The 26,788-nt window shown below is 44.0% G+C and overlaps 5 protein-coding genes across 5 annotated transcripts; 3 read left to right on the forward strand and 2 right to left on the reverse strand.

Annotated features, from left to right (window-relative positions):
- The first annotated feature begins 328 nt into the window (after window positions 1–328).
- LOC124694709 (protein RRP6-like 1) lies at window positions 329–6,096 on the forward strand. Its single transcript, XM_047227664.1, has 14 exons — window positions 329–637; window positions 1,534–1,689; window positions 2,491–2,649; window positions 2,735–2,818; window positions 2,955–3,034; window positions 3,126–3,176; window positions 3,281–3,380; window positions 3,653–3,735; window positions 3,827–3,872; window positions 4,143–4,230; window positions 4,307–4,476; window positions 4,591–4,980; window positions 5,060–5,167; window positions 5,522–6,096. Exons 1-14 carry the CDS (start codon window positions 329–331, stop codon window positions 5,774–5,776), a joined length of 2,079 nt encoding a protein of 692 aa, XP_047083620.1. The 3' UTR covers window positions 5,777–6,096.
- A 1,001-nt stretch (window positions 6,097–7,097) lies between these two features.
- On the forward strand, window positions 7,098–8,597 carry LOC124701473 (phosphoserine aminotransferase, chloroplastic-like). Its single transcript, XM_047233541.1, has one exon. The coding sequence runs from the start codon at window positions 7,098–7,100 to the stop codon at window positions 8,358–8,360; it is 1,263 nt and encodes a 420-aa protein (XP_047089497.1). The 3' UTR covers window positions 8,361–8,597.
- A 1,920-nt stretch (window positions 8,598–10,517) lies between these two features.
- Window positions 10,518–17,380, forward strand: LOC124694711 (splicing factor 3B subunit 2-like). Its single transcript, XM_047227665.1, has 19 exons — window positions 10,518–10,545; window positions 11,706–11,923; window positions 12,035–12,151; window positions 12,265–12,393; window positions 12,506–12,568; window positions 13,428–13,535; window positions 14,248–14,325; window positions 14,474–14,566; window positions 15,046–15,132; window positions 15,241–15,342; window positions 15,446–15,565; window positions 15,671–15,733; window positions 15,833–15,978; window positions 16,061–16,154; window positions 16,266–16,324; window positions 16,433–16,472; window positions 16,571–16,662; window positions 16,740–16,809; window positions 16,901–17,380. The coding sequence occupies exons 1-19, from the start codon at window positions 10,518–10,520 to the stop codon at window positions 16,970–16,972; spliced, it is 1,779 nt and encodes a 592-aa protein (XP_047083621.1). The 3' UTR covers window positions 16,973–17,380.
- A 1,103-nt stretch (window positions 17,381–18,483) lies between these two features.
- LOC124694712 lies at window positions 18,484–21,113 on the reverse strand. The gene is made up of 10 exons (XM_047227666.1): window positions 20,802–21,113; window positions 20,482–20,691; window positions 19,806–19,904; window positions 19,671–19,712; window positions 19,486–19,584; window positions 19,309–19,401; window positions 19,074–19,187; window positions 18,947–18,979; window positions 18,805–18,855; window positions 18,484–18,722 (listed from the first exon to the last, which is right to left on the reverse strand). The coding sequence occupies exons 1-10, from the start codon at window positions 21,111–21,113 to the stop codon at window positions 18,633–18,635; spliced, it is 1,143 nt and encodes a 380-aa protein (XP_047083622.1). The 3' UTR covers window positions 18,484–18,632.
- Window positions 21,114–21,989: 876 nt separating this feature from the next.
- LOC124695747 lies at window positions 21,990–26,086 on the reverse strand. Its single transcript, XM_047228565.1, has 10 exons — window positions 25,867–26,086; window positions 25,486–25,698; window positions 23,498–23,605; window positions 23,373–23,411; window positions 23,191–23,289; window positions 23,011–23,103; window positions 22,773–22,889; window positions 22,650–22,682; window positions 22,518–22,568; window positions 21,990–22,337 (listed from the first exon to the last, which is right to left on the reverse strand). The coding sequence occupies exons 1-10, from the start codon at window positions 26,038–26,040 to the stop codon at window positions 22,239–22,241; spliced, it is 1,026 nt and encodes a 341-aa protein (XP_047084521.1). The 5' UTR covers window positions 26,041–26,086; the 3' UTR covers window positions 21,990–22,238.
- Window positions 26,087–26,788: the final 702 nt, after the last annotated feature.

Raw genomic sequence — 26,788 nt, forward strand, 5'->3', positions numbered from 1 at the left:
CAGGCTAGCTGCTCCTCCTCCGCTGCGCTGCCTGCCCCGGAGTAGAAAGAAACCGCCATCGTCTCCACCGCTCCCCGGATTTCCCCCTGCGCCGCCCCGCCGCGCTCCTCCGCCCCCAAAACCCTAGCTCCTCCCCCGCCCCGCCCTTCCCGCCGGTGCTCCGCCGCCGCGCGAGCAGGGCCTCCGCCGATCCCCAACCACCGCCGCACGCTGCCCCGCCCCACCCAACCTCCGCTTCTCCAATAAATCTCCCCACCACCAACCTCCGCGGCGGCACCGACGCCTCCGCGCCGCTCACCCCCGCGCCGACCAGCTCACCCGCTCCGCCATGGACGGGTCCAAGGCCCCGAGCGAGGGGGCCGCGGCGGAGGACGGGTCCCATGGCGCTCGCGGGGACAGGAGCAAGTTGCCCGCTGCCCAAGACGGCGGCTCCAGTTCCGGCGCCGGGTCCTCGAGGGTGCCCGCCGCCTACGGCGCCTACGACAAGTCGCCGGGGGCCAAGCCCAGGGTCACCTTCCACGATCCCACCATCCCGCGCCCGCAGGATCAGTACAAGATCATGGTCAACAACCACAGCGTGCCCTTCGATCATGTCTGGCTAGACCAGACCGACGACGGCAGGCCTATCCACCCCTTGGTCAGTGCTTCGCTTCGTTTCGTTTCGTCCGTTAGTTGGTTGGTTTTTCTGTGAAATCCGTTAGTTAGTTAGTTATGTGTGCCTGTTTCGTTTTCTTTGGCTTGGTTTGTTCGGCTTGGGGGGAACTGGGAGTTGCGAATGGACTAGAAACAGTTATACCTGCAGAGATTTCTTTGTTGTATCGGTAGTCGTCAGTAATTTGTATCAAGAACCCATACAAGAATAACTTGTATCTGATCGAACGCTAATGGTTTCTTCTAGTTCAGATTCTGTCGAATGAGCAGAAAAGCAGTTCGAGCTTGTTCTAATTTTGGGGGGATGCATCGCATATTTACATTAAGATGGGGTCAAACTGGGAGTTGCGAGTGACCTAAAAACAGTTATACCTGCAGAGATTGCTGTATCTGATCAAACGCTAATGGTCCTTTTCAGTACCTTGGTTTCTTGTGGTTTAGATTCTGTAGAACGAGCAAAAAAGTAGTTCGATATTGTTTTCAATTTGGGGGGGATGCGTCACATATTTACATGGACTCCACAAGATGGGGCCATGATAGCATGTCTCTTTATTCTAGAGTGGAAGTTCGAGATGCCATTTGCATTCAGAGTAGCAGAGATGCATACATTTGCTTATTCTTTTTTTGCTGGACAATTCATTACTTAGCTCGAAAAGGACCAAAAAAGTAAGAATCTAGTTTGTTACAAGACAACTTATGTGGCCGTTGGTTTTTGAAAAGGTAAGGGCTCAGGAATCTCCTCAATATAGATTGACCTGTACCACTCAAAAAGTGGTATGGTGTTGTGCTTTTCCAACTCATGCCTGTTTGTTCTGAGTTGTACATTGATTGGCCTGTGTGCATGTACTAAAAATTGATGTAAATATACTTGTCTTATTGCAGGAAAAACTAAATGCGGAACAGTTTATTGACAGAAATGCTCCTGAAACTGAACCAGTAAGGCCAGCTGATGTAGAGGATACCCCGTTTACGCTAGTAGAAGACCAGAAAGGCTTGACAGCATTAGTTAACAAGTTGAAGGATGTAAATGAATTTGCTGTAAGCATTTGTAATTATGTATTGTTTAAATTTCAGATTGATATATATCATACTTGTTTGCTGCCTACGTTGTACTCTATTAAATTTCAACTTTTCAAGTCTATAGTCTTGCGTTCCATGCATTTCTTCTTGGAATTAAAACAAAATGCTTCTGTTGACATTTGTTCCTGCTATCAGATTTTATACTATGCACATAAGCCATGCTGTAATTTTGTCAAAGTAATCAAGTGGAACATGGCTGAGTTTTTGTCAGATGGTAGCTGTTGTGGGATCTAATTGAGTTTGACAGGCATATCCTGAACCATTTGTTCTCTTCAACTATTGAGAGAAGTCTTAATCCATTCTACTTTAGAAGTTTTTGACAAAAGCACTTATCATAGTTCCATAGGTGTTTCTATCCTACCTGTTATCATCAAACTCCAGCCATAAATCCAGTGGGTTTTGTTAATGTTAAATCATTTTACGTCAAAAAATAGGAGCTTATATCGCTGCATTCTACTTTAGAATTCAATGAAATCGATATATTACAGTCTCTTACGTATGCTGGGTAGTTACTTCTATTGTTTCCCTCCCCTGCCTTGTTTTACAGTTGGATTACACTGCCCTGTCTTCCTGCCATGAATTACACATCTTAAATATAAACAAAATTCTATTCCATCTTTTGATTTTTTTTTCTTGTCGTAGAAGGACCCATTTATGTACTTTTATGCTTGGGTCATTTGGCAAGGAACAAGACAACTTCCAAGGCCTTGGTGACTGCTAGTAACGTAACATTTGCTTCATTTTGTGTGCTGTTTTCAGGTCGATTTGGAGCATAATCAGTATAGATCATTTCAGGGTTTGACCTGCTTGATGCAAATTTCAACAAGAACAGAGGACTTCATTATTGATACCCTTAAGCTACGCATAATAATCGGTCCCTACTTGACAGAACATTTTAAAGATCCAACCAAGAGAAAGGTTTTCTTTGACTATCAGATTATGTCGGTCTTTATGCACGTAAATTTCCTTTTAATCCTTTTCCCAATTGTTCTTGGGAAAATAGATAATGCACGGGGCAGATCGTGATATAATGTGGCTCCAACGGGACTTCCGACTATATGTGTGCAATCTTTTTGACACAGGACAGGTACTGGTTAAAATAGGACTGCTAATACCATGATTGTTGATTGTGTGTTTCTGTTTGTCTCTTACTACATTCTCCTCTGAAAGCTATTTTTTGTCATATTAACTTAAGTGTGACTTTCCGGTCCAACACCGATCAGGCTTCAAGGGTCTTAGAGATGGAGCGAAACAGCTTAGAATACCTATTGCGTCACTTTTGTGGAGTCACAGCAAATAAAGCGTACAGCTCATTTACCCATGAATTCTGGACTGATCTTCTTTATTATTTATCGTGAGATTTGTTTCTGACCAAAGTAAGCATTTTCTTGTAGATATCAAAATGCAGATTGGAGGTTAAGGCCACTCTCTGATGAAATGATCAAGTATTGTGCATATAAACCATATTTCCATGCCTTTTAGTTTTGTCGTTGTCCTTTCTTTCTCACTATTTATGTCTATATATTCATTTGAGATTACCCCTATACAGGTATGCTAGAGAAGATACACACTTTCTGTTCTATATATATGACTTGATGAGACTTAGACTACAACAAGAGTCTACATCTGAAAGGGATCTTCTTCTAGAGGTTAAACTTATGTTCTATTGTTTTCCTTTTGGTTTTGATATGTTGAATTCATATAAATGAGCATTGTTTGATGGTGCTTGCTTCCCTGAATCAACCCTTAATTTAGAACTAACAGAGCTTAAAAACTGGCAAGTTGCCCGTTGTGGTGTCCTTTGTATTCACACAAATCTGTGATCTGCATTTACTGATGATTCAGAACCAACTTATTTTCATGTTTGCCTGACAACTGTATAGGAACGGGCACTCTGATCTGTAGTTTTTGGTTACCGCAGGTTCAACAGCGCAGTAATGAAATTTGCTTACAGTTGTATGAAAAGGAGCAGCTGACAGATAAATCTTATCTCCACATATACGGGTTTGTGGAAATCATTTTTTTACATTCAAAATATGTGCTCCACCTTCATAATGTGCGTGCTTATCCCATTAACTCGAGTGTGTTACTACAGGTTGCAGGATCATGAATTGAATGCAAAACAGCTGGCTGTTGTTTCTGTAAGAAATTACATTCTTCGTTATGCATCCCTCATTATTATTCTGTTCTGAATAGACTTGGCATAGTAACATATTATGTGGCACTTTCCTTATAGATGGTTTTATAGTTGTCTGGTATCAAATTTTCTGTTGATCGACTGCTGGCAAGATTTCATAACTTTCGACCACTTAAGTAATCTGGAGTAGTATGCAATGGAGTATAAAAACTTTGTTGATTCTATTCTGCATTCTCATGAAATGACAGTACGGTAACATTCTTTTCATACTCAGGCTCTATATGGATGGAGAGATTTCGTAGCTCGTGAACAAGATGAGAGCACTGGTTATGTATTGCCAAACAAGGCTTTGATTGAGATAGGTATTACTGATTTCTTTGAATCTTGCTGTGCTGCAAAACTTTATGTATTGGCTAACTCTTCTTTTAAATTCAAAAGCAAAGAAGATGCCTACAACTGCTGAAGATTTGCGAAGAATCGTGAAATCAAAATATCCAGTTGTTGATGCTAATTTCGAAATAATCTTGGAAATCGTATGGAATGCAACTGGAGATTCTAATGCCTTTGAAGCAATAGCTGAGCAATTAAAGAAGGTCCAGCTTGGGCAGGTCAGTTAGGCTGAATTTGTGTATTTAATTTTCTCATTTATGTGTTAAGAGTGATAATGGGTATAAACATTGGTGCTTAAGGACTTATTTTGAAATGTATGTGATCTTTTGCAGTTAGACTTGAATAATATACTGGACACTGGTGAAGTTATTGAAATGGCTCCTAGGGGTGCTGATAATGTTAGGATCAGTCTTGATTCAGCTGATCAATATTCCGTAGCTCCTTCATCGACTGCAAATATCAGAGTTACTTCTAACAGTACGGATAATGTTAGGATCAGTCTCGATTCAGCTGATCAATATTCTGTAGCTCCTTCATCGACTGCAAATATCAGAGTTACTTCTAACAGTACGGATAGTTTTACTACTGATGCTACTTTGACTGGTAGCATGTGGCTACACGACAAGAAGAAAACCATACCATCATCTGAAATTAAGATCTCCAGGACCCTATCAGGCCTGAGTAGACCATTTAATAAGGAAGCGATGAGCAATAATAAGCAAGTGAGACATATTTTTAGTATCTGTAATTTCTGTATTCTTGTGGGGTATTTGATTATAGATGTTTTCTTTTCCTTTGCAGGAGACTTTTGGAGCTCTGGTAGCCGATCCAATACCTGTCATGCAGACACCTGTCATGCAGACACCTGTTATGCAGACAGGTTACTTTGGAGGATATTCAAATGAGCAGGTATATGCTCACAAGTCAGAATAGTGATTTTGGGGTGTTTGTAAATGTTCATTTAAAATACTTAATGTTTGCTTATTGATGTATTTTCTTTTGCACTGCTGTGACGAGTTACAGATAGCACATCCTTGGTCTTGTGTTAGTCCGACACTTGGTGCCAATTTTTCTGAATATTTGCCTGTAGTTCTATTGATTATCAATATAGATTTTGCAAAGGAAGCATTCACTGTAGGTTGACTTTAGTATTGATAGGAAAAAAACATATGCCCGTGCATTTGCAAGTTGCCCTTTCAGTTCTGTTAACTCTTATAAGTATTGGAAATGATTGTGACTTTGTCAAGTTGTGTGGCATTGCAGGCTCAAAGCGATGTTGAGTCTTCAGCTTATTACTACACCCAGTTTCCAGAATATAGCAGTTCTGGTGGGTGGATCCCTCAGGATCTTCAGGGCATACCGACCTCTGGGTATCATGATGGTTGTTATTACGGGCATCAACCATCGATAAACCAAAGCAGTACAGGAACAGGTCAGGCTGCTGGTAGAAATAATGCAGGGGGTTTCCAGGACTGGAGGAAGCAACAGTCTTCACCTCATCCGGGGCAACCCAAGTGATAGTGCTCCGCCTATAACTGTGGCACATAAACCCCGCTGATTCATCATCCTGTTGTGCAGAAAGTAGTTATAGAAAAAGAGATTAGAAAACTGAGCCGGTTGGTTTTCGGGACTAACAGAAATGCGAGAATAGCCTGTAACATTTGAGTCGTTGACTGTATGTAGATGCAGGACATGTAAGCTGTCATCTGAATTGATTGTGTCTGTATGTAACAACTGAGACATGGTGTGCTGTGCCATGGTGGTGAACTTGCACAGGTGGTATACTGTAAAACTGGTACAGATAGCAGAGGTTAAAGAGAAACCAAAACTTTAGATACTGAAATTGCTCTCTTTGTTTTGATTGTACCATATCATGCCAATTGCTAAAGAAAAACAGTAGGGTCGAGCTGGTATGAATACGTCTTACCAGAATCTTATTAGTCATCTTGGATGGGAGTGAAGAGTGATTTTTTGTTATTGTTTTGTTTTGGCAGTAGATGAATTGTATAATATTCAACACAAAAGTCGAACATCTCGTGCCTCGAATGCACAAATGTGCGTATCTTGCTCACCAAGAGTTGATTTAAAATGGCAGCTAGTAGGCTCTCCGGGTCAAATCACACCACTCTCAGATTCTCCAAGAAGCAGAGATCGTGTTGGCTACTTGTACTACTGGCACAAGCAGCGGTGTGTCTATTCCGCAGCAGCAACGCCCGTTCTAACAAGGTGTTAGTACAAAAATACAAGTGGCATGAGTAGTATTTTGCTTCAAATACATTAGCAGCTTCTTTCTCGCAAAACTTTGTGGCACTTCCGTGTAAAGTCACCATTTGTTCCACATCAACAGCTGTATATAATCATGCAAAATTATGTCGGAGTCTGGACTATCAGTATTACTTCCTCTTTTTCACCAAAAGTGTCTTAACTTTATCAAAATTTGGAAGATATATCCAAATTTTAATAAAGTTGAGACACTTTTGGTGGGTTGTGGCTCTTGATAATTTGGCTGAAAAATATGGCAAAATGCACTCAAAAAACCCCAAACCACCTTCTTTGACGAGTTGCTCCAGATTTGAGATTTGAAACAACAATCCTAGGATATTATTTTTGAAACAACATATACAAACCTCGCTGTCATGGCAGCCCCAATTTGCAGTCCCCCTTTCCTTTCAAACTTTAATGGAGTTTTTTCCAAAAATAAATGCAGTATATTACAGCCAGCGGCACAGCACCACTACTCCACCAACCCCCGGACTCTGACGCCTCTCCCTCTATAGATCTCTCTTCCCCCGTCCCCTGCCGCACCAACCCACCCAAAACCCTCTCCCCCCATTCCACCATGGCCGCCGCCGCCACCTCCAGCCCCCACTCCATGCTCCTCCACCGCCCCAGCCCGGCCGCCGCCGTCTCCTCCATCCGCCTCCCCGCCCGCGCCGCCAAGATCTCCTGCGCGGCCGTCGCCGCGCCCTCAGCCGCCGCCACCGCCCCCTTCGCGGCCGCCGGCGAGCGCGGCGTCTACAACTTCGCGGCGGGCCCGGCCACGCTCCCGCTCGCCGTGCTCCAGAAGGCGCAGGCGGAGCTGGTCGACTACCGCGGCTCCGGGATGAGCATCATGGAGATGAGCCACCGCGGGAAGGAGTTCGACGCGGCCATCAAGAAGGCCGAGGCCGACCTACGCACGCTCCTCTCCGTCCCCGACACCCACGAGGTGCTCTTCCTCCAGGGCGGCGCGTCCACCCAGTTCTCCGCCGTGCCGCTCAACCTCTGCGCCTCCCCCGCCTCCCCCGCCGACTACCTCGTCTCGGGGTCCTGGAGCGACAAGGCCTTCAAGGAGGCCAAGAAGTTCTCCGCCGCGTCCCTCGCCTGGTCCGGCAAGGACGGCAAGTACACCTCCCTCCCACCCCTCACCTCCATCTCCCAAAACCCCGACGCCGCCTTCCTCCACATCTGCTCCAACGAGACCATCCACGGCGTCGAGTTCAAGGACTACCCGGTCCCCGCCAACAAGTCCGCCCTCCTCGTCGCCGACATGTCCTCCAACTTCTGCTCCAAGCCCGTCGACGTCTCCAAGTTCGGCGTCATCTACGCGGGCGCGCAGAAGAACGTCGGGCCCTCGGGCGTCACCATCGCCATCGTGCGCAGGGACCTCGTCGGCAACGCGCAGCCCAACACCCCCGTCATGCTCGACTACAAGACCCACGCCGACAACGCGTCGCTCTACAACACCCCGCCCTGCTTCGCCATCTACATCTGCGGGCTCGTCTTCGAGGACCTGCTCGCGCAGGGCGGGCTCGCCGAGGTGGAGAGGAAGAACCAGCACAAGGCCGGGATCCTCTACGACGCCATCGACGCCAGCGGCGGGTACTTCGTCTGCCCCGTGGAGAAGCCCGTGCGCTCGCTCATGAACGTGCCCTTCACCATGGCCAAGGGGGCCGACTTCGAGAAGAAGTTCATCGCCGAGGCCGCCAAGGAGAACATGCTGCAGCTCAAGGGCCACAGGTCGGTCGGCGGCGTGCGCGCCTCCATCTACAACGCCATGCCGCTCTCCGGTGTGGAGAAGCTCGTCGCCTTCATGAAGGATTTCCAAGCCAGGAACCCTTGATTTGGCCATCATCCCTCTGGTATTGCTTTTGTAGGATGCTCTGTCTGTTGTTCCTCATATTATAATTAGGCTCTATGCAAGAGCTGGGTCATATTAGTATATTGGTAGTAACTATTTTGCAATGCCGCTGCATTTTGGTTTTCGTGTTTGTGGAATCTCCTTTTCCATTGCTCACCATTGAGATTGGAACATGTTGTTTGGGAATAAAGGTAGATGGTCGATTGTCTTGAGAGAGTATCTGATGCTGCTGACTGCTGTATTCCTGTATGGCTTATGTTGCAGTGGTTTAGTAGGATGGCTTGTTGTTGTTCACAACATAATCAATTTAGATTTGCTATCCATCTGTTGTATTAGTATGGTTAACTATCTTGCAATGCTGCTGTATTTTTATTTTAGTGTTTGCGGAATCTCCTTTCTATAATTCCATTGAGATTGGAATATGGTCCAGGAATAAAGGTAGAGATGGTCAATTGTCTTATGATAGTAGCTGATGCTGTTCACTGCTTATTCATGTATCATTCATAGCTTATGTTGCAGTGAGCAACTTCAGGTTTGGCTGCTTTTGTCCTCTTCAAACAAAGCAAGTTCGATTGGTTTTGCTTGTGTGCTCTTTGATGTCCATTAATAAGATTATCCGACAGACAGGGCATTGTTGAGTATATCTATTGGATATGGTAAATTTGGAGGTTGGTGAGCACTAAGCAGAGTTTGGTGATGAAGCATGCTTGCTGGTTCTAGTGTCGCTTTCTTGACTCTCTCGTCATTGATATTCGATACGATGAATCACCCAAAGATAAAACAGATGTTGGATGTGACAATTTTGTAGCTTTGAAGTTCAAAATAGACCTTTTCAAATTTGAAGTTCCAAATCGCAGGTTAGCAAAACAGCTGCTGGGGAACTAGAACAGCAAGCTGCCTTTTGAAGTTGTGAGGTTGATGTGGCCGGTTGATCTCTCTTTCTGCCGATTCCAAAACAAAAAGTCATTGAGTAGTTCTTTTGTTTGATATCAGCTTCTGATTTGAGTTCCTGCAGTGAAACTGATTTGTTCGATCACTCCATGTGAGTGCTTTTCCCCATTATATTTTTCTATCGTGTATATTTTTCAGAGACGTGAAGAACCTGAAGTGCAGAGTAACTTTTCTCAGGCAATGTTGAAGTGTAGCTTTATATTAGCTGCAACTTTTACCTAAAAACAAATATTAGTAGCCACTTGGTCAGCATAATGTCGTCCACAGAGCCTACAATGCCATGCCGCTCTCCGGTGTGGAGAAGCTTGTCATGTTGGATTTCCAAGCCAGGAACCCTTGATTGGCCATCATCTTCTGTTATTGATCTTGTGCTATTGCTTTAGTAGGATGGTCTGTTGTTCGTCGTAACATAGTCCTATGTGCAAGTGCTGCGTCATCAGTCATCACTTGTATCAGATCTGCTATCCACCTGTAGTGTTAGTATGGTAATATTTTGCAATGCTGCTGCTGTTTTTCGTGTTCGTGGAATCTCTTTTCCATTGCTCACCATTGAGATTGAAACATGTTGTTCGGAGGTAGATTGTCAATTCTCTTTTGAGGGTAGCTGACTGCTGCTGCATTCAGAATACAATTCACAGTTTATGTTGCAGTTTGACCAACTTCAGGTTTGGTTGCTTTTGTCCTCTTGGAAGTAAACAAATTTGGTTGGTTTTCCTTGTACACTCTTTTGATTTATCCGATGATGTGATTTTCAGGGCATACATGTGAGGATTATATTCTGCATATATATAGATTGACGGGTTGGTGAGCAGCAGGCACTCGAGCGTTTGGTGATTAGTTATATTTCTGGTTCTCGTGCCCTGTCTTACTCTCCTGTCACTGATTCGATACGATGAATCACCAAATAAAATATATATTGGATGTCACAATCATTTGGTGCAGCCAATAGCCAGAAATACTTTCAACTTTGAAGTAGAAAAAACACACTTTCATATTGCCGTTGGCAAACAGCCGCTGAGGAAGCAAAACATATGCTAACTTTTGAAGTTGTGAAGTTAGTATTGTATGGCCTGTTGATCCCACTTTATGCAAATTCCAAGGAGGCGGAAGTCTTGCACGAGTACTTCCTTGGATACCAGCTTCCGATTTGAGTTCCTCAATTGAAGCTGTGAATTTTTCGATCACCCCATGCCGGGACTAGTAGATTGGGAGGTTGGTGAGCACTAAGCAGAGTTTGGTGATGAAGTGTGCTTTGCTGGTTCTAGTGTCCCTTTCTTGACTCTCTCGTCACTGATTCGATACGATCAATCACCCAAAGATAAAACAGATGTTGGATGTGACAATTATTTGGTACAACCAAGAACCAAAAACACTTCTAGCTTTGAAGTTAAAAATAGACACCTTCAGATTTGAAGTTCCAAATCGCAAGTTAGGAAACCAGCTGCTGGGGAATTAGAACAGCAAGCTGCCTTTTGAAGTTGTGAGGTTGATATGCCCGGTTGATCTCTCTTTCTGCCGATTCCAAAGCAAAAAGTAATGCAGTAGTTCTTCTGTTTGGTATCAGCTTCTGATTTGAGTTCCTGCAGTGAGACTGAGCAGTTCGATCACTCCATGTGAGTGCATTTCCCCATTATATTTTTCTATCACATGCTACTGTGTATATTTTTCAGAGACGTGAAGAACCTGAAGTGCAGAGTACCTTGATTGGCCATGATCTTTTGTTATTGCTCTTGTGCTATTGCTTTAGTAGGATTGTTCGTCATAAAATAAGTAGGCTCTGTGTCCTCTGTTGCGTCAGCGATGATGTGATTTTCAGGACATACATGTGAGGATTATATTCTGCATACATAGTAGATTGAGAGGTTGGTGAGCAGTAGACACTCGAGCATTTGGTGATGTGTTTCTGGTTCTGGTGTACCTGTCTAACTGTCTTACTCTCTCTTCACTGATTTGATACGATGAATCACCAAATAAAAATATACTCCTATGTTGGATGTCGCAACCAAATAACACTTTCAACTTTGAAGTAGAAAAACACACTTTTCAATTGCCGTTGCCAAACCTCCGCTGGGGCCTGGGGAAGCAAAACATATGCTACCTTTTAAAGTTGTGAGGTTAATATTGTATGGCCTGTTGATCTCACTTTATTATGCAAATTCCAAGTAGGCAGAAGTCTTGCACGAGTACTTCCTTCATACCAACTTCTTTTTTTATCACACCATGTGAATGTTTTTTTCCCTTCATTATTTCCTATCGTGTTAAAGATAAAAAGGCCAAAATATTCGGGCCTGAAAAGGCCGGCCCATCCAATAGAAGCTGACCACTGTCGTTAACTTACCCCCTAATAAAAAAAACAAATATCCCTGAGCCTGTGAGCCATCACCGCCCCGGCCTTTTTCCGAACGCCGACCACCATGGCCGCCGACCTTAGCTCCGACCTCCCCAACGGGACCCCGGCCGCCGCCGACCGGAAGAAATCGCGGGAGAGCGAGCGCCGCCGCCGCCGCCGGAAGCAGAAGAAGAACAAGGCCCCGTCCGACGTCGCCGCCGCCGCCGACGCGGGCGAGGATGACAAGCCCGATTCCAAACCCCCGGTACGTGCAGCGCCTCCTGGTACCCTAGGGCTTGGGTGGGGTTGATGAGCGGCGGTCGTGCTCGCCTGCCGCAGCGGGTCTGACGTCGGGTTATGCTGTGCGCGCGCGCAGGTGGAGATCGAGGTCGAGTACGTGCCAGAGGAGCCGGACCTCGCCGACGGCCTCCTCGCTGACTTCAAGAGCATATTCGAGAAGTTCACCTTCAAGGACTCCCCCGCCGCAGCCGAGGTATACTAGCGTTTCTCGCCCCCATCATTCTCAGAAGGCGGAACCCTATGGAATTTGTAATTCGGCCGCTTTGCAGTGGAATCGATTCTCACTAGTTTGTAAGTTGCTGGTAGGATGGGGAGAAGAAGGATGAGGCTGGCGCCGACGCGGCGAAGAAGGGGTCAGGGTCGGATTCGGACGATGACGAGCAGGACGGCCAGCAGAAGAAGAAGGAAGGTGGCATCTCCAATAAGAAGAAGAAGGTTTGTATAATTTCTGTCTCTGTCTTTCTGTTGTTAACTTACCTGTTATGATCGTTTCTTCTGTGTTGCGAGTTGCTGAAGATAAATTTTGTGTTTGATCTGTGTTTTAAAGCTGGAACAAAGGATGAAGATTGCAGAGCTGAAACAGATATGCAACAGGCCTGACGTTGTTGAAGTAAGCCACCATCCTCTTCATCGGTATCATGCACCTTTAATAGCTTCAATTGATGTGTTGCTGTTGCATCCTATCACATTTGTCCATCTAGTGTTTCATTGCCGAGAGCTTCCAATGCTAGTACTAGATCTGAAGTGAATCCTCAAATTTGACAAAAATGTATCACTTCGCTCGTAATTAGTTGATGAAACTAAAATTGTGTCGTTGAATTTGTTTTGAAGCCATGAACTAATCTCATCTGGTCATATAGTTACCATTGGCTGCACATTGGGTAACAGAAGACTTTGTTTTGTTCTTGGTCTCTAACTGTGAGATATATTCAGCATTATTCAATCTTTCTGTTTTATCTGAGTAAATAATGTTTACCAAGTTTCAAGGCAACTTTGAAACTAATGTTAGGGTGAATTGCTGGAAAAATGTATTAGTAACTTGCGCCACATAGCTATAACTAAGCCTATAAGATTAAGATATATTTCTGTTATTAAAGGCTATGATGGCATGCATTGGTGGTGTGAAAAATTAATCATGGTCATAATAAGGTTAACATATACTCCCTCCGTTTTATGAAACTTGTCTGAATTTTATCAAAATTTGGATGTATCTAGACACTATTTAGCATCTAGATACGTCCAAATTTTAACAAAGCTCAGACAAGTTTCATGGGACGGAGGGAGTATTTCTGTTATTAAAGGCTATGATGGCATGCATTGGTGGTGTGGAAAAAATTTAATCATGTTCATAATAAGAGGATGAAAAAGAAAAGCCTTCACTAAATTATCTGTTTCTCGAACTGCATGCCAACTTTGTAAAATTATTTATGGATTGGCTCCAGTTAATGCAACCTTACCTTTTCTGCTAGGTCTGGGATGCGACTGCGTCAGATCCCAAGTTACTTGTCTATCTGAAGTCCTACAGGAACACTGTACCTGTCCCAAGGCACTGGTCTCAAAAGAGGAAATTCTTGCAGGTTCGTAATGCATCTACCATGAATAAGATTACTCTGTTTTACATAATTATTTAAGGAATACTTGCGTGCACAGATGAATAATAAGATCGAAACACACTTGTAAAAGTAGTTTCCTGAAATTGTTACAGTAGGGTTAGTTTTGAAATGTGTAACATGCCCAACCCAAAATTCACTCAAAGCTGGGATGGCATGCATGTGTTACTTAGGTTCCGTGTTTCCATTATCCAAATGTTTAAGCTTGGAAACACGACTATTGGGCAAACATGCACTTTACGCTAGTTAGCTCAATTTAAAGTGGCAAAGGGTTACAATGGGGTGTATGTTATTAGAAGGGATGAGGGAAAGTAAAGTCGATAAGGTTTTTCCCCTCCCTCTTATACTGATATACAATTCTTGCAGGGATGCTGCAACCTCCTTGGAGCATGGGCTTGATGGTACAGTACTTAAGTGATACTATAGTATAAATCTAAGGTGTTTCAGCTAGTTAATCAACACGAGGCATTTCCTTGAAAGAGATTATGCTCTAGCTAGAATCTGGGCCTTTTGGCCCTCCTTTGTTGCTTGCGCATAAAAGTATATCATTGGCTGATCTCATTGCAATATGCAAATTCAGTTTTATACCTTCAGAACCTTAAGTTTAGCTTTTTTTCCATAGTCTATATTATTTATTTCTTGTCAATCAGATTTTACATCGCTATGCTATTTCTTCCAGGGCAAGAGAGGTATTGAGAAACAACCGTTCCAACTTCCTGACTTCATTGCTGCAACTGGAATAGAAAAAATAAGACAGGTAAATGAATATCTTCGTTCTTTGTACTGATGCTAGGGATGTTGCATCTTGCATGTCCCTTGTCAAGTTGTTAAATATCAGAGCTGTTTGTTATTTGCATATTATTTTATATTTCACAATAGTAAGTGGTTCTCCTAATGCATTCCAGGCATATATCGAGAAAGAGGATAGCAAAAAGTTGAAGCAAAAGCAGCGGGAGCGTATGCAGCCAAAAATGGGGAAGATGGATATAGATTATCAGGTCAGAAAGTTCTGGTTGAGACCAATTAAGACGCGTATAAAGCTCATGCCATATGTACTTTTGTAGTTTTGTTTTCCCATAATGGGCAAGACAGATGCAAGATGTTTTTGTGACATCGAATAGCATATTTGCTCTGCTTTCTCTGTATTCTGTACATCTATCTACATGCATATTTGGTTTGCGAGGTGTTCTTATAAGCTTCTGTCCTGTAAATATGATGTATGCCACTTATTATGTGCTGTCATCTCGTCCCTATATTAAGGCTACTAGCAGAGTAATAGTGATAACGTTCATGTGAAAGTATCCTAACTAATAGGGTACTAATAGAGTAACAGTGATAATGATCATTTGAAAGTGTCTTTAACTCTTAACTAATATTGGGATGTGTTTATTTTATATGTTCAAATTTCAGACATGTGTTTTCTGGCATGATTCACATGCAGAAAAGCTAAGTCTCACCATAATTTTTTGGTGTGCAGGTTTTGCACGACGCCTTCTTCAAATATCAAACAAAACCAAAATTGAGTAGTCATGGTGACCTGTATTATGAAGGGAAAGAGTTTGAGGTATTTTTGTTTCGTTCTCTTTTGATTTTATGATGTGTCAGAAACAGAGATGTCTGTCTTCAAACCTAGCATACCGAGCATAATGTTATACTTCTGTGCACTCAACAGGTCAAACTTAGAGAAATGAAGCCAGGTATGCTGTCAAGAGAACTTAAAGAAGCTCTTGGCATGCCTGATGGTGCGCCACCTCCATGGCTTATAAACATGCAGGTATTGCTCTTTTTAAAAGAACACCCCAAAGCGGCTGTTCATCTGGTTAACTGCTCTTTTTGTCACTGGCCAACTGTCAACTCACACCAAATAATTTTGGCAGAGATATGGTCCTCCACCCTCTTATCCTTCGCTGAAGATTCCTGGTCTGAATGCTCCAATTCCTCTTGGTGCTACTTTTGGTTACCGACCTGGGGAATGGGGAAAGCCTCCTGTGGATGAGGTATGCTACATTAAATTGCGTTTTACGGGCTCGGGTGTAGTTAAATGCTTCTCTAACAAACTAATAAATTTATTTTCTGTTCTATTTGCTTGTTTTGACTTACAGCATGGACGCCCCCTCTATGGAGATGTCTTTGGCATCCTACAGCAGGATGAGCCTAATTATGATGTGTGTATAACCAGCTATTCTTTCTGTATATTTTCTTTGGTTCGTGTGATTTGATCTGAACTCCTAGTTAGCTGACTGTCGTGCTGCATTGTATTCCAGGAGGAGCCTGTTGATCGCAGCAAGCACTGGGGAGACTTGGAGGAGGAAGAGGAGGAGGAGGAAGAAGAGGAGGAGGAAGAGGAAGATGAACCAATGGAAGATGATGAAATGGAGGAAGGCATTCAGTCTGTCGAAACCATGTCTAGGTGCTACAACAATTCTTTGATCGCTTGATTAAGTTCTTTTTTCTAATGTGCTAACTTATTATGCTTCTTTTTTTGTTAATAGCACTCCCACTGGTATTGAAACACCTGATGCTATAGATCTTCGGAAGCAACAGAGGAAAGAGCCTGAAAGGCAAACCGAAAAACAGCTATACCAGGTCACAGGACTACCCTTCAGTTTTGTGGAATTTCAGGCCAATTCTCGTTACAGAGCTTTGGTGTTTCTTTTAGCAGTCTGTAACCTATATTTTGTTCTTTTTCATCTGAAGGTTCTTGAGCAGAAAGAGGAAAGAATTGCAACTGGGGCACTCTATGGATCAAGCCATACGTATGTAACACCAATAAAAGCTTAGTTATCTGTACCATGTTTCTGATGGTTTCATTTATGATTTCAACAATATGCAGAACTCATTTTGTATCTTTGCTGCTTTTACAGGTATGTGGTTGGGGCACAGGATAAAGCTGGCGTTAAAAGGGTGAGCTTTTAAATTTGTTGCACCAAGTATACAAGTACTCCTGAAGTATGCATGCTTTGGTGATTTAATTAAGATTTTCTCGTGGTCCTCTTTTGCAGGTTGATCTTCTAAAGAATCAGAAGTCTGACAAAGTGGATGTCACCATACATCCTGAGGAGCTCGAAGATTTGGATGATGTTTTGGCAGCCAAGTAAGAATAGTTTTAGTTACCTGGTGTTTATCGGTCCGTGACTGTCCGAGACATTAACACCTTTCTGTAAAATCCAGGTACGAAGAAGCACGAGAGGAGGAAAAGCTACGGAACCAGAAGGAAGATTTCAGCGACATGGTGGCAGAGGTATCTTTTCACGGTTCTTGCTATGTGGCAGTTCAACTAGAGGCAAATGCTGATTTTGTTGACCTGTACCTTTTTTTTCTTGATTTTACAGAACGCGAGCAAGAGGAAGAGGAAGCACGAGAAGGACGGGAAAGCTTCAAAAAAGAAAGACTTCAAGTTCTAGATGTCGCAGTCGGGTTACAATTTTTTTTTATTCAGAAGGATGTTTTCCATTTCTTCTTGAAGGCTGTACTTTTAAGATGTATGTATACGTATGCATGTATGAGCTACTACCTCTGGTCTGAATTAATCGACGCGCACTCTGCCTAGCCATTGTTTACTTCTGGCATTACCCGCGTCGATTAATTAAGAACGGAGGGAGAAGTTGTCTGTCGATCGTCCTAGCAATCAGCCTGTCCGTGGGGCTGGCGATGGAACTAACAGATAGATGATGATGAATATGTAGATGATGAATATGTATGCGGTTGTAGTCAATAATTCATGTCAACACCTTATTATGCTGAGGTTAATTGTTAGCACAATATAGTTTTGTGGTGAAGAGTAAATCAACTCAGGCCAGTTTTCAGTTGCACGGTTGGTAATTATGGTGCTGGAATTCCTTTTGACTAGTTGAATATCTTTTTAAATCTATCAGTGCTACATGTATAGATATGCTCTACGCAGCTTGTTACCTTCTTCCTTTTTGGGGGGCAATAACTTTGTGATAAGCATCACCTCTGTTCACATTGTAATTGTTATGTATCAAGCCGATCATGTACTCACAAGTCACAACCTTGCCTCAATTTATTGAGGTCCTCATCTAGTCATCTTCCAGTCTGACCTTAATCCGACGAGCCACTCATGGCAATCAAGGAACTCGTGGTTGCTACAGGTCTATTTTAGAGTTCAAATTTTGTGGGATTGTGGATACATAGTGTCAAATTGTTAATGTCGATTTTTCTTTGACAAGCATAGAGGAGAAAAGGCTCAGGTGCTAGATAATAATTATAGCAATAGATCCAACAAACTGACATGAGCTTAGCAACAGAAGCCTCTGTTAGGACTTAGGAACAAAAGTTACACTGGTTTTGGGCAACAAGTTTCATGACTAGCGATGAATTTATTTAACTCAAACCTAAAATCAGGAACGGCCTGTTGCCATGTTGTATTGTAAAATCCCCCCTTTTTTAGTGGTAGTCACCGAGGTTTTCCAGCACTTGATAAAAAAGGTTCGCTTCTGCTGGATTCCGTAGTGGATGCCGCACGGGTGAGACTCCGGTATGCGCGCACGGGTGAGACTCCGGTATGCGCAGAGAGCTCACCGATGTCGTACGGCACTTGAACACCTCAGGTGGAATCCTTCGTGGGCGTGAATCTCGCCGCTGCAGCACGGTCTCCTCGCCATATGAACAAGGGAGAAAATAATTTAAAAAAAGAATCCTGAAAATGAGGCAATCGGGAGCATTTACATCATTCACAGTGCAGAATCTCCTGAAAGGATATGTATTCATTGGCAATCCGGAGCATTTACACCATTCACAGTGCAAGTGACAACACTTTTGAGGCAAACATGTGTAGAGGGGAAGCAAATGAGGATGATCATGAAACTTCCAAGTATTGGAGGCAAACACAGGAAAACCACGGTGAACTTCATACACAAAAACAACCAATACATAAGCATGTCACATACACACCACAAAATCTAATCGAAGTATTGAAGGTCGGCGCGGCAGGGCGCGCATGGACCATCTAGTACTCAATCACATGTGGCAGCACAGTAGCAAAAGGCGAAGGGATAGTCCGATTTAATAATCTAAGAAACGAAAGCATGTTTGACTATTATCTCAATCTTCATCAGCATCAAGAATTCCAATGACGCGGGCAATGTGTATCTTCTTTATGATATACTCCTCATAGGACTTCGGCTTTTGAATCTGAAAAAGGAAATGAATTCACTAGGTAAACTATCCTTTTCAAAAGCACGCCTAAAGCAGACTCGTAAAATTATCACAGTACCCGCTTATTAACTGCATCTGCAATCAACTCCTTAGCTTTATCCTCTTTAACCTGAAGGTAAGCAGACGAGATAACAACCACATATAAGAACATATTCAAGATGGATTCCAATTGTATATCACATGGAAAAGACAGTACTTACTTCTGGGGTAATGGTTGCTGTGCATGTAAGAAACTGAAGGGAAATGAAATTGAAGAGATAAGCAAATATCCACAAAGGAATATATTAAGTACCAACATCAAATTATCTATAAACCAAATAAGCCCACCTCATCTTCCACCATCATCATGGCTTCCTCATGCTCCAGTGCAGCTTTCATCATATGTTGGCGTAACGGAAACATGTTGAGATTATAAACCTCCCCCAGAGCCTTCTCGAAACTCTGAACATTATTCAAGGGAAAAGCCATGCATTTCTAAGCATATATAAAGTGCATGTAAAAAGGAACCACCATAAAAAAAGTTGCTTTTGCAGAAGACTGGCGTATATTGCAGAGTACTAACCATTCCCTGAGTGACCCGCCGCCAAATCTCAAAATAGACACCATCATACTCCTTAAACCAAAAAGTATCATAAGACATGCTCTCTTTACACTCCTGAATCGAAAGAACGCCACCGTTAAGACACTATATAGTAACCATCATAAGCTACATTAAATTAATGTATGTGAGGGATCCTACATAGTAACCAGTGAAAGCTAAACACGAAGTGATCTTGTGAAAGCTAGTAGCAGCAATCTTAATTGCCTGTAAAGTTCCCCGGGATGATATCTTACCCCACTGAACAACAACAAAGTTATGAGAACACCACAAAAGATATAGAGATAACAAAGTCATTCCAAGATTATTGTGTGACACATACTTACCTTGACAGATGACCGGTCCATATCTACATAAGGTTCCATCCACTGTTTCCGGAGAAATGAAGTTTTTAGTCCAAAGAGATTTCAAAGCATTGTAAAAAGTAAAAATATTTTCATAATATGATCTATGGTGCATACCTTGAGTTGCTTGGATAATTCCTGACAGTACTCCACATACTCTTTTTCCAGCTCATAGCTATGAAGGTATGTGTGGTACTCACTCCACTTGCTGTACCCCTGCATTCAAGGATAGGGAGAAAACTCATTGCTTAGATATCTTTATGTCAGAGTACATAACGTAAGCAACTACATTTTAACTGAAGATATGAAGCTGCAAACAACAATTCTATTTTAACCAGAATAGATGAAGAACTAAAGTAGTGGCTACTATTTATCAGAAAAAACAATTCATTTGATTACAAGAAGGTCATTACAGGCAGTCAAAGAGTCTACCGGTAAACTATTATCCTAAAAAAGGAATGTAGTGAGCAGAGCACCAAGCAACAGGTGAAAAGACCGTTTTGATACTGGCACAATATTTGAGTTAGCAATAAGTTACACCTTCCAGTATGTCAAAATATTATGAACCGATCTGTTTACTAAAGCTCACTAGTCGTAGAATGAACTCAGTATCTCAGTGTAATTGGTGAAAATCTGGTCTTCATACACTTTTCTGCATTTTTTTTTAAAAGAGGCCACCCTAATTTTGGGGAATATAATTTGATTGTAGCAGCCATACAGCTGATGTAATAGGTACAGTTGTGCACAATTGTAAATTGAAGGACTACTCATCCATAAGAAGCCCATGACTAACATGATTTTTAGGAACTAGGCGTTGGTAGTCATCCAGGAAAGAACATGCCAAGTAATCAGGGTGAAAGCACCAATCAAATCTCCCGTCTTGCTCAAAACGCCAGAAGAACCTCTCTTTCTTAAGAAACTCGTTGTTACAGTCATCCTCAGATATATCAAGAATCCTCTTCAGTTTATCGTCACGCAGCTCTTCCTTGGATGCTTGTTTTAACTGGAGAGAATTAATGAGATGGCAAATATGATGATAAAATTAGACGCAAACTGGAGCCGGTAAGATAATTCAGCACATGTAGCACAGAACAAGTGAATTGTGGAGTGAACCTTGTGTTTGTAATATCTGAGGCGACAGAGTGCGTGGCGATCGTACAGCTTAACAAGTTCCTCGCCTTTCAGCCGGACTTTAAGGTCGATCCAAGGAGGTTGACAGGCCAGCCGGTCGAAGTAATGGAGGAACTCCTGCTCGCTGAATGCCTCTCCGATGCCCAACGCGTTAAGCTCTTGGATCAGAAGCTCTGCTTCTTGTACGTCTATGCGTGGTTCCGTAGCATGTAGTACAGCCTCGTCGGAATTGGATTCTTCAGGGTCTAGTGGGGAAGTACCGGCGTCGTCTTTTGCACGGTGCTCGCGCGGCATCTCTTCACCCGAGCACGAGCCCGAGCCCGTGGCCGCCGCCCCTTTCCCCGATTCGGCGGCGATATCTCTGGAAACCCTGACCTATAATCAGTAATCAGAAAACATGGTGGTGAGAACGTATACCTGGCTGTGCAGGCGTCCGACAGATCGCTCGATTAGTAGGAAGACGACTCAGACGAGGTGCCGAGGTGGACACGGAGGAACGGGGCAATTTGATTCTAATCCTAATCCGTTTGATATTCCTCTGAACCTGCTTACAGAGTTTCTTTTTTGTCGATCCAATTGATGGTCAAAGCTTTTCTTAAACCTAATGCACCATGACAGAGGGAGTAATATTATTGGGGTGCGCAAGTGATCATAAATATTGCTCGAGCAATGGCACAGTGGAGTGGACTAGGTACTAGACTTACCATGAGCAATTTGAATCTGACAAGAATTGATCAGTAGGTTCTTTAGTCCCCGTCTTAATTTGCTCGTCACCGAGCCGATACGATGAATCACAAAAAATTAAAAAACATATGTTGGGACAAAACTACTTCAAACATTGGAAGTTTCAAACTGCACATTGGCTAACAGCTGCTGGGCAAGTAAGCAGCAAGCTGCCTTGCGATGGTCTCACTTTCTGCAAATTCCAACGTGGCAAAAGCGTTACCCCCTTGTCAGCTTATGATTTGAGTTCCTGCAATTCCCCAAGATATTTTTCTATTACATGCTTGTGCGTTCAGTCAGAGGTGTGAAGAAGTTCAAGTGTTCACTTTTCTGAATCAATTTCTATGCTTATGTTGTCCGCTTGAATGTTTCTTTGGAACAGTTATCTATTCAGCTGCGTACACCCGATCATGCCAGTCCTTTGGCATCAAAAGCTTAGTTCTCTTTCTCCCAAGGAAATACAAATCGTAATTTACTAATTGACGAACTATAGACTAGCAAGAAAATCTCTGCCCATGAGAAAAATATATGTTAACCAGTACCATATTTGCTCCTAACCTGCATAATTAATCTAGAGCAGTCTATTGTAGGTCACTACCATTTCTGGATATACAATCACACGCAGGCAGCACAGTAGCAAAAGGCTGAGGGATGGTCCAATTTTATAATATGGTAAACACTTGTTTGACAATTATCTCATTCTTCAGGATCTTCATCTGGAGGAAGGATTCCAATAATACGAGCAATTTCTATCTTCTTTTTGATATACTGCTCATAGGACTTTGGCTTATTGACCTGAAAACAGAAATGGGTTTAACTAGGCAGATTGTCTTTCAAAGGCACACATGTAGACGTGATTTCATCTACTCCCTCCGATCCATAGCAAGTGTCGGGGCTTTAGTTCAAATTTGGGCTAAATTGAACTAAAGCCCCGACACTTATTATGGATCGGAGGGAGTATCATAGTTTACATACCAGCGTTTGAACAGCCTCTGCAATTAACCTCCGAGCTTTCTCCTCTGTATCCTGGAGCCAAGCAGACCGGATATCACATAAGAGAACATATTCCAAACACTTGCATATCACATACAAAATACAGGTACTTACACCCGATGCAATGTCTTTCGTGCAGGTCTGGTACTGAAGGAAGTAAGATTAAAAGAGATAAGCATATGCACAAAGGAACATCAGGTTACAACTGCAGATTATCTATTAACCAAAACAACCCACCTCCGTTTCCATCCACATCATGGTATAGTCACACTCCAGTGCACCTTCCATTCTATATTGGCGTAACGGAAACCTGTTCAGCTTACAAACCTCCTCTAGAGCGTCCTTGAAGCTGATCTGAACAGTATTCAAGCCAAAAGTCATGCGCTGGTAAGCATAGTGTTTGTAAAAACAATGAATCACCAATGAATAGTTGCTTAGTTAAACAGAACACTGGTGTACAGTGCACATGACTAACCGATTTTTTAGTGACCCGCTGCCAAATCTCAAAATAGAGATCATCGTACTCCTTAAACCAAGTAGCATCATAGCCCATGCTCCGTCGACACTCCTGAACAAAAGATTTCAACTGTTAGATACTGTACTGCATCATAGCCATTGTAAGCTACATTAAATTAATGTATGGAACGAAACCTACATTGTAGCCACTGTAAGCTAAAGACAGATCGATCTCGTGAAAATCAGTAGCAGCGATCCTGATTGCTTGATAAGCTGCCCGGGTAGTTATGTAATCCCACTGAGCAACAATAAAGTTATGCGGGCGTTACAAGATATAGAGATAACATTGTCATTACATGATTTTCGTATTGCCATACTTACCTTCCGAGATGGACAAGTACAAACATAATCTTCCATCCACTGTTGCCAGAGCAAAAGTTTGTTAGTCCAAAGAAATTCAAAGAATTGAACAAAGAAAATAAGATTTCATAAATATGATTTGTGACCTTTAGTTTCTTGGATAACTCTTCACAATACTTGACATACTCCTTTTCAGTCTTATAGCTACGAAGGTACTTGTGGTATTCACTCCACCTGCCGTACTCAGTACCACCCTACATACAAAAGGATAGGGCGAGATAACCAATTGCTTAGAAAACTTTAGAATGATCGAGTACAAAACGCAAATAACCATAATTTAATTAAAGATCTTAATCGGCAAAAATTGATTTTATTTTAAAGCAGATACAGTAAAGAACTGAACAACAAGGTGAAAGAAAAATTCGTTGGCTGGCACTGGACAGTTTCTAAATTGATATACACAATCCAGTACATAATACTGTGACTGCTTCCTTTAAGACAAATATTACGAAAAAAACACTAAATATAGCATGACTGCACACGTCCGTGTAATTTATCAATCTGGAGCCTGATATACTTCTTTAAGTTTTATAAAGCACGACAACTTAGAGCTTATTTAGCACATATCATGATTTACATTGATCATCGCTCATCAGATCATGGAGACTTCTCGAAACGAAGAAGAGATTGGACCGTTTCGTCCTGTCGCTCCCGCGAGCGCAGGGCGAAACCCTAGCCTTCCCCAACTCCAGCCCCTCCTCCCCCCGCCCCTCCCTCGCCGCCGCCAGAGGGCGTCGCCGGGCAAAGCCCCGGGGCGCCGGCGGCGGCGGGGCTTCTCTCTCCCCTGCGTGGCTGTGGTGGCGCGGGCCGGTGCGGTCGGCGGGGGCGCCGTGCTTCTCGTCTGGCGCGGCGGCACGGTGGCCTGACCACGGCGCAGTGAAGGCGCTTCTCCGGCGGGGTGGCGGCGCAGCTTCTGGCGTCTGGCCGGCTGGCGCGGCCCTGCGACGGCGCGCCGTGGCCATGGGTGGCGGCGGCGGGCCCGGATCCGGGCCGGCGGGCCTAGGTCCGGGCCTCATCGTGGCTGCCTCGGGTGGGTGGCCTCGATGCGTCGGGTCGGCGAGCAGCGAGGGCGCTGGTTCGTCTCCCCGATGTCCTGCGGCGGGCATCGTGGTGGGTGCCTCGGTCCGGCGTCCTCGACTCCTCGGGATGTGAGGCGGCGGCGGGCGGCGTCCGCGGCGTGGAGCTACGGTTCACGTCGGTTCCGAGGTAGTAGCTGCTGTCCCGGGCTCCTGCTCATCCTCCCCCACCTCCCGGACGAAAGTCCAAAATCTTGTTGATTGGGCGGCGGCGACGCGGCTGCTGCGCCGTGACCTTCTTGGAGGCGCCGCCCGGGGAGGTTTCGGTAGGTTGGCGGAGCCGAAGGTTGCAGCTTTGGGCAATGTCGGTCCTTGAGCAGCTGCGGTGATCTCTAGCCCGTATGCGTGCGTCGACGACGGTCCGCCCCGTCCTCTCGTGAGTGCTCCCGGCGGATTTCTCGTCGTTGGTGGATGTCCAAGTGCTCGGCGAGTGCGGCCGGTATGGTGTGATCCTTGTCAAGGTAGTCTCTCCAGGGTGGCGTCGGGTCCGGAGCCCAACACCTCTGCGGCTCTCGGGTGAGCCTCTCTCATGTCCGATGGTTCGACGCCTTCGAACCGGGCGAGAGGGCAGGGCCCTCTTCGGCATGAGAACAGGTTGGTGCTTCGGTGCTCGGAGTTCCGGCTGTTCTCCTCGGAATCAAGACTACAATTCTGCTCCGGGCAGTGCCTCGCCGTGCCTCCGGTCGGTGTCCTTGGTGTCGAACAGCGGCGGTCCGCACTCCTGCAAGCTTATCCTCGCTCGTAGTGCAGTGTTGTAATTCGTTCTGTATGTACCCGTGTATCTGTCCTGCCGTGGTGTGCGTGTGTGGTGTGGTGTCCTGTTGTAACTCCTGGCCGGTTGATGGCTTTGTTAATTCAAAGCTGGGCTTTCGAGCCTTCTGTTTAAAAAGATCATGGAGACTTCAATGTGATTGTAACAGCCAGACAGTTGACTACAATTGACCAATAATTATAAATTGAAGGACTACTGATGCATCACAAGTCAGAACATAACTCACATAGTTTCGAAGGACAAGTCGTTGATAATCAGTCAAGGAAGAACAGAATTCATAATCAGGGTGGATAAACCAATCAAGTGTCATGTCTTTCTCAAAACACCTGAAGAATCCCTCCTCCTCAAGAAATTTCTGATCACAATCATCCTCAGGTTTATCCAGAAGGCTTCTCAAGTTATCATCAAGCATATTTTCCTTGGACGTTTGATGTCGAAACTGTAGATAATGAGATAACCCTTACATCAAATAAAATGTGCAACAGGAGGTTAAACAATGCAGCACATGTAGCATGGAACAAGTAAATGCTAGAAACTGAAACACATGTCATGTGAAGACAGATAGTTATTATATACTCCATATACAGATAAGAGTTGTGGACTGAACCTGGTATTTTAAATATCTGAGGCGATACAGTGCATGGAGAAGCTCTTGCTTATCCATGGCAGCATCTTCCAGCATGTCACCAAGATAAATCTTAGGAGGACCGCGAGGAAGCCGTTTATAGTAACCAAGGAACTCCTCACTGCTGATCTGCTCTCCTATGCAGGAAGCATTCATCTCTTCGATCAATCGCTTCACTTGTTCGCGTGCATCTTCTTCATTGACATGCACAATCTCGTTGGAATCGGATTCTTCGATGCCCTTGCCTGCATCAACCTCCGCTGTGAGGTGTTGGTGCAGCATATCTCCACCCAAGCCTGTGTCAGGCTCCAGCATTGAGCTCTGCTTCTGAAGCACCCCTCCGCTCAAGCCTGTACCAGCCTCGCCTTCACGATCCTGCGCAGTGGTGTTCCCGTGAAGAGCACCCAAGGCGGCAGATCCTCCGCTTGAAGCCGCACCCTTCTTCTCCATCCTACACTCGAGCCCGTGACCGCCGCCCCTTCCGGCGATGCGTTGTCGGCGGCCCTCCGGTCGAGGCCGCAGCAGTGTTCAGTATCTCCCCAGATCCCAGTCGAGCCCGCCACCCACTTTCCGACATGCACCGCCGGCACCCCTCCGCTCGAGGCCGCCGCCGTAGCTTTCTTGTGCACTATCTCCCCACTCGACCCCCTTTCGACGATGCGCCGGCGGCATCCCTCGAACCCTCAACCTAATCAGCCAGGGGCCATGGCAGAGCCGTCCAAATTAATCACGCCCAAATTCCAAACAGTACACATATTACTCCTTCCTTCGCAATTACCTCGAGTTACGGGTTTATAGTTAAAGGTTGACCAAATATTCATGAAAAAATTATAACCATCTAAAACATAAAATCTATTGTGTTAAAATCGTAAAAAAAAATTAAAATTATATGCGTTATAATTTG

This window comes from Lolium rigidum, chromosome 3, assembly GCF_022539505.1.
Source record: "Lolium rigidum isolate FL_2022 chromosome 3, APGP_CSIRO_Lrig_0.1, whole genome shotgun sequence".
NCBI lineage: Eukaryota > Viridiplantae > Streptophyta > Magnoliopsida > Poales > Poaceae > Lolium > Lolium rigidum.

What these genes read in the sequence shown, in the direction of transcription:
- LOC124694709 (XM_047227664.1), top strand. Translation starts at nt 329, where the DNA reads ATGGACGGGTCCAAGGCCCCGAGCGAGGGGGCCGCGGCGGAGGACGGG. An exon ending in AAGATCCAACCAAGAGAAAG is followed by an intron (nt 2,650 to 2,734) that starts GTTTTCTTTGAC and finishes TTGGGAAAATAG; the next exon opens with ATAATGCACGGGGCAGATCG. An exon ending in GGAGTCACAGCAAATAAAGC is followed by an intron (nt 3,035 to 3,125) that starts GTACAGCTCATT and finishes ATTTTCTTGTAG; the next exon opens with ATATCAAAATGCAGATTGGA.
- LOC124701473 (XM_047233541.1), top strand. Translation starts at nt 7,098, where the DNA reads ATGGCCGCCGCCGCCACCTCCAGCCCCCACTCCATGCTCCTCCACCGC.
- LOC124694711 (XM_047227665.1), top strand. Translation starts at nt 10,518, where the DNA reads ATGCCGGGACTAGTAGATTGGGAGGTTG. An exon ending in ACTAGTAGATTGGGAGGTTG is followed by an intron (nt 10,546 to 11,705) that starts GTGAGCACTAAG and finishes TGAGCCTGTGAG; the next exon opens with CCATCACCGCCCCGGCCTTT. An exon ending in ACTCCCCCGCCGCAGCCGAG is followed by an intron (nt 12,152 to 12,264) that starts GTATACTAGCGT and finishes AGTTGCTGGTAG; the next exon opens with GATGGGGAGAAGAAGGATGA.
- LOC124694712 (XM_047227666.1), bottom strand. Translation starts at nt 21,113, where the DNA reads ATGCCGCGCGAGCACCGTGCAAAAGACGACGCCGGTACTTCCCCACTA. An exon ending in AATTATCCAAGCAACTCAAG is followed by an intron (nt 19,713 to 19,805) that starts GTATGCACCATA and finishes CTCCGGAAACAG; the next exon opens with TGGATGGAACCTTATGTAGA. An exon ending in TGGACCGGTCATCTGTCAAG is followed by an intron (nt 19,585 to 19,670) that starts GTAAGTATGTGT and finishes GTTGTTGTTCAG; the next exon opens with TGGGGTAAGATATCATCCCG.
- LOC124695747 (XM_047228565.1), bottom strand. Translation starts at nt 26,040, where the DNA reads ATGAATGCTTCCTGCATAGGAGAGCAGATCAGCAGTGAGGAGTTCCTT. An exon ending in TCAGATATTTAAAATACCAG is followed by an intron (nt 25,699 to 25,866) that starts GTTCAGTCCACA and finishes CATTATCTACAG; the next exon opens with TTTCGACATCAAACGTCCAA. An exon ending in AGTTATCCAAGAAACTAAAG is followed by an intron (nt 23,412 to 23,497) that starts GTCACAAATCAT and finishes CTCTGGCAACAG; the next exon opens with TGGATGGAAGATTATGTTTG.